General features: G+C 36.5%; 1 protein-coding gene across 1 annotated transcript; it reads right to left on the reverse strand.

Annotated features, from left to right (window-relative positions):
• Window positions 1-992: 992 nt before the first annotated feature.
• On the reverse strand, window positions 993-9,653 carry gdpd1 (glycerophosphodiester phosphodiesterase domain containing 1). The gene is made up of 11 exons (XM_005803366.2): window positions 9,481-9,653; window positions 8,721-8,870; window positions 7,869-7,911; window positions 7,551-7,686; window positions 6,080-6,125; window positions 5,769-5,890; window positions 5,379-5,468; window positions 4,683-4,816; window positions 3,176-3,235; window positions 2,186-2,237; window positions 993-1,631 (listed from the first exon to the last, which is right to left on the reverse strand). The coding sequence occupies exons 2-11, from the start codon at window positions 8,854-8,856 to the stop codon at window positions 1,497-1,499; spliced, it is 954 nt and encodes a 317-aa protein (XP_005803423.1). The 5' UTR covers window positions 8,857-8,870; window positions 9,481-9,653; the 3' UTR covers window positions 993-1,496.
• Between the last annotated feature and the right edge of the window lie 463 nt (window positions 9,654-10,116).

Genomic DNA, 10,116 nt, shown 5'->3' on the forward strand with positions numbered 1-10,116 from the left:
CAGCTGTCGACAAACTTTTTTTATTGCAAAGGCCAAACAATAGCCTGATTCAAGATACAGCAGCCTAAGAAACCAACGCTATGCCTACTGTTCAATATTCGAACAGTAAAACCACATGATAAGTCGTAAGAAAATACATTTTCACATAATAATGTCAAGACTCAGATCTGATAAAACTAGCTGAATATATTTTGGTGGTCATTTTGTCCCACTTTGTTGAAGGACGCCAACACACCAGTGTTAGGTGTTGACTTCCTGCAACACCCAACACTGTTTTCAGTGCACGTCTAATGTTAGGGGAACAAAACACAACGACTCAAAAAGGGATATGATACAGCAGGTGTAATACAAATAGTTTAGACATTGATTATCACGTAAACCAAGATTTCCCCCTTCAATATTTCTTTAGCTGTCAGTCATGTTAGGGGAAGAAAAGTTTTTATCAACATATGTCAGGGGAGAAAGCTGGAATTGAACCCAAAATCTTTCAACAATGACACAATTAATGTTCCCTAGTTTGAGACAAAGGGAACAGAATGGTCATGTTATTGCCTCTTGGAAAGAGGAAGACAAGGGACACCATGCAGATGAGCCGATGGTCATTTTTAAAGCAGAATTGAATCTTCCTTAACACTTCATCGGCTTTGATGCAGTAATTTAAGGAGTCCATGTTCTATTTTGTACATGAACATAACTTTCAAGAGGACCAACATGTGTAAAGTCAGGTTGAACAGGAATGAACACTTCAAAGGCATCACTCGGAGTCCCACTGAATTTAACTAATGAAATAAATTGACTTAAATGTTTAAAATAAAAAATACAATTGCTTGCAAAATTATATATTTGAAGCTTAAAAATGTGTTTATCTTAATATAGTTTGTGCTACAACATTAGTTGATTGTGAAAATGGCTCAGCAAATGGTTGGTTACATGTGAACCTTGTGTTTATGAAAGCTTGTTTTATAGCAGCTTGACAGATCTAACTGCTTTAGTTTTTTTTTTTTTATAGCTCATAAACACCCTTCACATTTTACGAGGGTTTTATCCAAATCCACGTATCATGTAAGAAAAGAAATGGCTTTTGTCAAATTAATCAGAGACTTGTTGGGTTAAATGTATAAACCCCATAAATCAGCATTGAAGGTATGCAACCATTCCAGGTAGCTTTTTGTAACCACTAACATGCTTAATACCAGGTTTAGTTGTAATTCTCTAACACGGCTGTTGCTACATGATGAATATATTGACAACTCTTATAATTGGTATCAACTCAAACAAAATCTTCTTGGGATTTTCCTTTTACTACAACTATAAAAGTAGACATCCCCAATACAAGGAGAGTCAATGGAGTCTCATACTTGTGCAACACAATGTGGAAGTAGGTCTGCAGGAATGCGTGCAGTAAAAGTGGGTGAATGTGGGGAGCTTGTTTGGCAGGTCAGCGAGCGTGAAGGATAATGACCGTGGAGACAGGCAGAGAGGTAGGAGTTGGCAGGTCACTGGGGTTTAGAAATGCCATTCCTATCCATGAACTCTCTGAGCCTGGTGGGAAAATCTGTCATCACTCCTGTGGCTCCCAGGTCAAACGCCCTTTGGAAATCCTCCTCGTCATTCAGCACCCAAATGTACACCTGAAACCAGACACACACACAGTTAATCCACGCAGAGACAACAGAAGGAGGCATCACCCTCCTCATTCTATATTTGAAACATGTGGGACACTTGGACCTTTTCCTGGTAGCTGCATGTAAAGTACAGTAACATTTCCAAACCAGTAACTCCCAAACATGTAAGATAAAAAAAAAACCCTCATCATAATCAATTAGCTTTGGAACTCAAAGTAAATAGAAGAAAATAGTAAATTAACCTATAAGTTTTATTTCTCTAACACGGCTGTTGCTACATGATGAATATATCGACAACTCTTATAATTGGTATCAACTCAAATAAAATCTTCTTGGGATTTTCCTTTTACTACAACTATAAAAGTATACATCCCCAATACAAGGGGAGTCAATGGAGTCTCATACTTGTGCAACACAATGTGGAAGTAGGTTTTCATAACTGCATTTTTTTTTAGGTTTCATTCATCCTATTAGTTTCATTTGATTTAGTTTTGTGTTTTTAACCCTAAATAGGTTAAAAACCTATTTTAGGACTGAAAAGCAGGTGTAGCCTCGTGTACCTGTATTCCTCTGGCAGTTAAATGTTGGAAAAGAGCTTTCCTCATCAGCAAACTGCAACACACAAATAAATATCCTTTAGAAAATCATTACATCTTGTACAACGCAGGTAGAAAAGCAATTGAACTTATATTAAAATAGGGTTTATTTTTGATTAATCTTTTTCTTTTCTTCACAATTTTCAACAGGGCTCAAAAATATTAGAAAAGTGAAGTCTGTCTATATTTCAAAAACTCTTTGAGGTCATTTCAGAGAACAACACATTCTAGTTAAGACTTTTGCTTTACAGATTAAAGCTGTTGGAGTAAAGAGTTTAAAATATTGTAAATCCTATTGGATTTTTTTCTCAGATAGAGGAGGTTTCCAAATCTTTAACCAGCTGTGAAATCTTCTTCTGAGAAGATCAAATGCAGAGATTAAGATGTGGGATAGGAGCCTCACTATGTACTGGGTCATCAGCTTGTGCGTCTTTTTTACTTCTGTATTATTTTTATTTTATCAGGATAAAATAGACTAAAAGCCTCTTTTTTAAGGGTGTCATAGTCAAGAGGTGGCAACAAATACAGCACAAAAAGTTACACACTTAAAAGAAAATGACAAGCCATCAAAAAAGGTACATGCCATTCAATGTAATTATAATCTCCAAAATAAAGTTGCAAAGTGTTCCGTAAGCATGAGCAAGTCATTTTAACGGCAGGGCCCAGTACCTGGTATAACAGGAAGCTTTTTATAACCTGCCGTTCAGCCGTTACAAATCTCTGAAATGACCAAAATCTTCAAATCTAGAGCCTCAACTCTTTCCTTTATTTATATTCTTCCTTTGAGCTTCATCCTTTGGAAACAAGATTTGTCCTTTCAATGTAATGCAGATGATGGCCAGGTTTGTATCTCATTTTAAAAGAATAGAAGCTACATCTGGAATGCCTCAGGCCTTCAGAGTAGTATGAAAAAGGTTTATCAACATTTCATATTTAGATGAATTAGAGACTTACGTGTCTGCAAGCCAGGCAATCAATCGCTGACTCCGCGTTAATCTGCTGGGATCTTTTAGTCTGTTAAAAAAAAAAAAGAATAAAAATAATGCAAAAAGTTAAATATCTTAAGTGTCAGCAAAATTGATAAATGTTTAAACTGTGTAAAAGTTTGACAGTCTTTCATTTTTAATGACAGATAATGAATGTGGGAGAAAGATGCCACAGTTCAGGATATTCTCAACTCAAATTTTACAGTTGTATCGTCTCTTGGACTTTCATTCATTTGTTAATAAATCCTCAATTAATAGAGTTGAGCCACTAAAATCTGTTGCCTAATCAACATCCTTATTACGGTTCTGTAACAACCACATAAGTAGATCACATAATCTTATGTAACATTGCTGTTTTTTTGAAAGTGGGATGTTAAGATACCCAAAGTCTTTGTGATGTCTGCAACAGTTAGTAAGCAACTCCACAAGATAACGCTGGGGTCAGAATTAGGGACAAAGAATAGCAAACACTGGAGAATCCATTAAAGCATCGAGTTCACAGCTTGGAAGAAAGGAGAAGTCAATCCTAGACAAAGTTTAATGAAGACACAATATGTTTTGACTATCAGAGGAATGAACTTAAAGTCCAACTAAACAACCCCACTCAATGAAAACTCTTCAATACTTCAGCTCACTTCTTGGGATCTTGTCAACATAAGGAGTTTCACCACTGCAGTCAGAAACTTTGGCCTTACATAACACACTAATATGTCTGATAAAGACACATAATGTGACTAAAAGATTAAAAAGTATTTTTTTAGGGATGTGTTGTGGTGGCGCAGGGGTTAAGCACAACCCACATAAGGAGGCCTTAGTCCTCGACGCGGCTGTCGCAGGTTCGATTCCTGGCCTGGCGACCTTTGCCGCATGTCTTCCCCCTTCTCTCATTACCTACTTTCCTGTCAAGTAACTATCAAATAAAGGCCACTAGAGCCAATAAAACCTTTAAAAAAAAAGAAGTATTTTTTAAATGTTGACCTTTTCTAAAAATGTAAAGCTTGATATAGCATTTAGGATTAGATTCACAGGTTTAACTATGGCAAATACAAATGAAACATATTTTTAATAGAAATAATTTTTTTTAAAAACTAATCAATCAGCTTTATTGCAATTTTTTAAAATAAAAAACTTAGGCACATTGTAGATATTTATTCATTGTGCTCATGTGACAGAACAGCTACATGTTTTCTATTTGTTGTCTCAGGAGGAAATGCTGTCATGACCCACTGAAACTTGTTAAACTCGTTATTTTGAATGACATTGGAGTCACAAAAGAGACAAAATGTTTCTCTTTACAATGAGACCGAACCATCTTCCCTTCTTTTAAAATGCTGTTCTCCTGTCGGGAAATTGAATTCCCTTCGTGTAGTTTTCCAGATGGTTTCCCTCATGCAGCTTATCGAAACATTTCCTCAAATCAGCTCTTTTCTCAAGCTCTACAAACACTGCAGCTCATATGCCGTACATGTACTTACTTAGTTAGCAGGGAGGGCATGGGGATCTCCAGAAACTGCTCCTTCAAGGGCACAAAGGGCAGGAGGCCTGTGTAGAAGAGCCCAAGAAGGTGCAGCACCCTGGGAAAACTGAACAAAACTGGAATATGGGGATTCTGAAAGAAAAAATAAATGGAAGAAAAATCTCAGTCAGATTCCATTAATGTAAAACTTTTAAGTCACTGACTGACAAGTAAAGACAGGAGCTTGTATGTTCAAAAGAAGCTGGGATGATTTCAGTATTTTTATGTTTAACTATGGTGGTTTGGACAGAGTTTTATACTACATCTAAATAAAGGACAACTTGATAAAAATAAACAAATATTCATTCAAGCAGCTTTCCACAAAAGAGGTGAATTCCCTAAGATGAGTTTATTAATCTTGTTTTTTTTGTTTTGTTTTGTTTTTTTTAAAAGCTAACTTTCAGGATTTCTGGCAAATTTTTCTGCAAACAAACTATCAGATGGAAGAGTGATTGGACAGATTCAAAGAGAATTTGAAAATACAAACAATTTTTAATATCTATCCAGACACAGAGAAAATTTAAATCGAATTCTTCACATTTCCTTATTTTTTTAAGACTATGTATGACCCCTATATTTTAAGTGCATAAAAGCAAAAAATGGAAAAAAAAAAACATAAGTTAACTAAAACAAGGATATACTTTCATAGCAGTACCTCCTTGTAACATTTTTTGACAATATGGTTCCTGGAGTTGCCCCACACAGTCAGATCCTCCCTGTCGTACTTAACGACCAGCTCAGAAACCTGTAAAAATTAACACATTTAAAACATAAAATATGTTGTTTTTTTTCCTACTACAGAAATCACAAGACAACTTTGTCCTCCTCGTCCTTCGTTTTAGAATAAAAACGTGATTTCAGTCTCCGCTTGTTTATTTACACCATTAATGAATCATTCTTCTAACAACACACAGTTCACTAGTTTGCTCAAACTCAAACTTTTACATCAATAAATAAAGACAAATGTAAGATAATCTACATTAAAATAGCACTGCATTCTTTTTTGCTGTGTGAGAACTTGAGGAAAAAGGAAAGATGCACACACCTTCTTAATGAGTGTGTCGTTGTTGACCTTGATGTCGATGTTGATGGGAGTGTTTGGGAAGGCATCAAACACATCCCTGAGGAGTGGGATACGTTTGTCTTCACCGCCCTCGCAGAAACACTCTGGCCAGATAAAGACAAATCAAAGAACACAATCTCAATTCAACAGGAAACTCAAAACTGTTGGCTGGAAGCGCAATCATCGTTCATCAGCAGCTGCATATATGTACTGTACTTGAGTGCTTAAATGTGAGAAATTAGAATAACTTAGAGCGTTACTTATGACATTAGTGATGGATCTGAAGTTCTTACCCCTTTGAAAAGTTACACCCAGCTTGCAGAGATATGGGGGAAGTTCCTGCAAAAAGCACACAGCAGTGGAAAGTTTGAAGAAATTAAAACTGCAGTCGCAGTGTTTCTCTACGCTCATGACAATATGCGTTCTACGTGGGTCTAAACGTGAACAAATACAAATTAGCATTTTTCAAGCCTGTCATGTCTTTGAAGAGTGTGTATAATTTATAAATACACTCATATAATTTATTCTTTATGTAGATTAAGAAAAATGCGTAAACTGCAGTCTGCTACTCAATTGGCTGTCACTCATAATATTTTTCAATCCCACACTTAATTAAAATTAAAATCTTTTTGAATTCTTCCATTTTAAGTAGAGTTCTTCCAAAAAAACAAAACAAAAAGGTTGTGTTTCACTCCTGTTCAAGAACTTAGGATACTGGGTTGAGACAATGAGATTAAAAACATTATTTTCAGGTCCTTGGTGTAATTTTAGTAGAACTTACTTAAACATAGTAGCAATGGAGCATTTGTTTTGAAGATAACTTTTAATTGCAAAACTTTGTCGTGTTTTCTTCCCCTATATCCACAAAATTTGTGATAAATAATGACCAGCTGGTCATTAGCCATTCACTCACAAGCTAAAGAACCTTACATCTAAGGGGAATGATCTTCAGATCCACAACAATCAACACACAACAATGTCCACATTTGTACATGCATGTACAACAACTTTAAAATACACTCAGATTTTTTGGGAGAAGCAAAATCTCAATCTGAATATACTGAAAAAAAAAGAAATCAACCTTTAAATTTAACGCATTTATTCAGTGAAGACGAGTTCTCCAGCAGTGAGCTTTGGAGATTTCTTTTTAACCATCTTCACCTTAAATCCAGCAGCCATTGGGCAGTAGACCTGGCCAGGTCTTCTATATTAAGTTATTTTATTGAAAACTGTTATATCTTAACACAAAATAGACTTCCCTACTAAGTAAATGTACTGAAGTTAAAGCTTTTATTCTTCTAACATTTTTTTATTGAAATGATGCTGCTGCAACAAAAAAAAAAGATTTTAAACCTTCCAACACTCCTTCACCAGAGTTGATATAACCACCAAATGATACAAATTTGTGTTTTAGCTAGAAGTTCATAAACAAGTAAACAAAGCAGAAATATACTATAGGAAAGAATTAATCAACTAATTCCCATCAACCCAAAGGTCATGATGTTAACCAGCATGTGACACAAACAGGTGGCTTTGTGTGCACCTCAGGTGATTAGGCGCATGATCCAGCTCAAGTCTAAAAGACTGCACACAAAAACCACAAGATACTGTTTTTAATCTAGTTCTTCTTAAAATCGGACCAAAACTAGAATGTTTTAATGTTGACAAATGTTTCTTCAACTAAGGAAGCTATGGGGGGAGAAATATAGCACATATAGAAACTAAACAACAGATGTTGCATGTTTATAGAGAAGCACAACTCACAGCATATGTCAGGTCGCTGATGTTAGCATTGATGCCACAAACCCTCTTCAAGTTGCCATCATGTGAGACCACAACCTGCTCATCCTTCGTCAAGTGGCAATCCAGCTCCAGCATGTCTGTGCCGAGATCCACAGCACTGCATGAACCCACACAGAGAGCACACTGTGGTGAAGTCGTTTATAAAAGTGTTCAGATCAGGGAAACTGGTCCTAACAGTGGCACTTAGGACTCCTCACTGTGATGGAGCGCATTTTCAGTAAACATAAAAACGCTCACATCCCGAAGTCCAACACAGATATAAAAGAGCATTCTACTCACTGTTTGAAAGCTGCCATGGTGTTCTCCAGGTTTTCTCCAGCGCCTACAAGACAATATGCACAAACATCAAGGAAGCTGCAATGTTTTCTCCATCTTATAGACCTAAGATAATCTATAGGGATTCATTCTGGGGGTTCATTGTTGACACTTTCAGTTAAGCCCAAAATTATTCATACCCCGTAGCACATTTTGATTTAAGATAGGGCCTAATGATGGCCTCCTTCCACAGATCTGCTTTCAGATTTAAGTTGGGACTTAACAAATGTAATTTACTGTGCTTTCCAAATGTATTCAAACTTCCCGATGCTGCTTGTACATTCAAATTTCTCTAACACTGAGATTAAATTACACACAGACAACAATCAGGAGTCGATTTCTGAATGCATCTGGTCACAGAGGATTTTGTTGGGTGTATCAGATTAAAGGGGAGCAAACACAACTACATGCCACAATTTTCAGATATTTACTCATAAAATACTTTACAAGGCCTGAACGTTTGTTTTTTTTAATCTTATAAAAATGACTTTAAGTTTGTAGAAATAACATCAAAAATTAAATATGAACATTACCACTGTAATCCTTAATAGTGTTCAACTTTATTATATTGTTTACAGTCTGGTTTTTCCCCTCAGGCACAGTTTGTGTTAACTTTTTTAAATTATTTTACTCAGTTTGTGCATTTCTATACATTTTTTTCCTTTTCATTTGATCTTACTTTAGAGCCCACCTCATTTCTTATTTTTTTTACTTGTAATTTCTATACTGGTATATCCGCCTGCTTCTATTCACTTGTCAGTTTGTTGCTGATACACCTGAATTTCCCCATTAAGGGGCAATAAAGGTTGAACTCACCTCCACGGTGGGAAATGTGCTTGCTGAGGAACCTCTCCCTCTTCCTCCGGTGCAGGAGAGTTGGACATTTGAGCAGCAGGGCCGAGGTGAGCACATACCCCGTCACTGTAGACACTATGTAGATAGCGGCACACATCTCCTATCAGTCCACTGCAAAACAAACAGTTCCCAGTTAGCATCAACAGCCAGGCAAGGGTTTCAACAGACACTAACTCAGTCTGTCTTTATTAGAAGCAAATGATTATTAGATGGAAGCACTGAAGGACCATCTGAGGAACAGGGAGATCTGAACCACTTCTGGGTATTTACTACAGCATGTTAAAGGGGTAAAGGGCTTCAGAAGATTACATTTAAAAACAGGAAAACAGTTAATAGATATTGACTATTTTTGTCCTGATTAAAACCATAAATTTGACCTTGTAATTAAGCCTATGCGTAATCTTTAAAATACACTCAGGCGCTGGTCGAGTCAACCTCATAAAATTATAAACGATTAATTATTGAAAATTATCCGAGAAAATATTTGGTCAGCGTTAATTATATGCTCCGTTGTTAAGTGATGCGACTCAAACAGCATCATAATTAGGTCTTACGCAATAAAGATTATTGAGCAAGGATTGCGCTTAAAGATATATATAAAAAGCCTAAAATAAAGTCAGTCTTATGGACCACATCAGGAACAACTGATGTCGATGTCCAACTAGCTTTGCTGAGCTAATGGTAGCGATGATGGGGTCAAACTCTGTCTGTGGGTTCTTACCTTTGTCATCAATCACTGTGTTGCTCTCTGTTCGTTTCCCTGACCTCCTCGGCTGGGTGCAGGTCAGCGGTCTGTAGAGGTAAACTGATGTGCTGGCCTCTGGTCTACATATGCCCTGAGTCTACAACACAGCTGGAACAACACCAACCGGCGGCTGTCAACGGTACGCGCATGCGCTTTTCGCTTCTGAATATCAGGCAATGAAATAAGCACTTCCGCTAAGAAATTTTTAGAATAAAAGCTGAGTGACATAAGTGATATTATCAAAGAAAATACGCCCATAGCTGTTTAATCTCACACTGAACAGTTTTAACATGTATAACCTTTATAATAATTCGAGGCATACTCAAATATGTAAAGCTAAATTACAAACTAAGGCTTCCGTCAATGTGTTCTTGCGCTCTGGCCTCCGTCATAAACAAGTAGAGGCGCAAACGACACGTCTGCGCCTTCGCCATATTGTGAGAGGCAAGTTCTCTGGTATTATATACTTGGAAACTGGATAACAGCTAAGTTTGTTGAATGTTATTCACCTACTAATTTTACTTATGCCAACTGTGAAAGCTTTAAGAATAAAATAAAAATATAAATTTAACAGCAATTTAAAACACTTATGTTAAAACAAATGGAATACAT

The sequence above is a fragment of the Xiphophorus maculatus genome, chromosome 18 (genome assembly GCF_002775205.1).
Source record: "Xiphophorus maculatus strain JP 163 A chromosome 18, X_maculatus-5.0-male, whole genome shotgun sequence".
Lineage (NCBI taxonomy): Eukaryota > Metazoa > Chordata > Actinopteri > Cyprinodontiformes > Poeciliidae > Xiphophorus > Xiphophorus maculatus.

Bases quoted from the DNA above. Each gene is read 5' to 3' on its own strand.
- gdpd1 (XM_005803366.2), bottom strand. From the start codon at position 8,856: ATGTGTGCCGCTATCTACATAGTGTCTACAGTGACGGGGTATGTGCTC. The intron at 7,687-7,868 runs GTGAGTAGAATG...GGGTTCATGCAG, and splicing joins ACCATGGCAGCTTTCAAACA to TGCTGTGGATCTCGGCACAG. The intron at 2,238-3,175 runs GTAAGTCTCTAA...TGTGTGTTGCAG, and splicing joins ATTGCCTGGCTTGCAGACAC to TTTGCTGATGAGGAAAGCTC.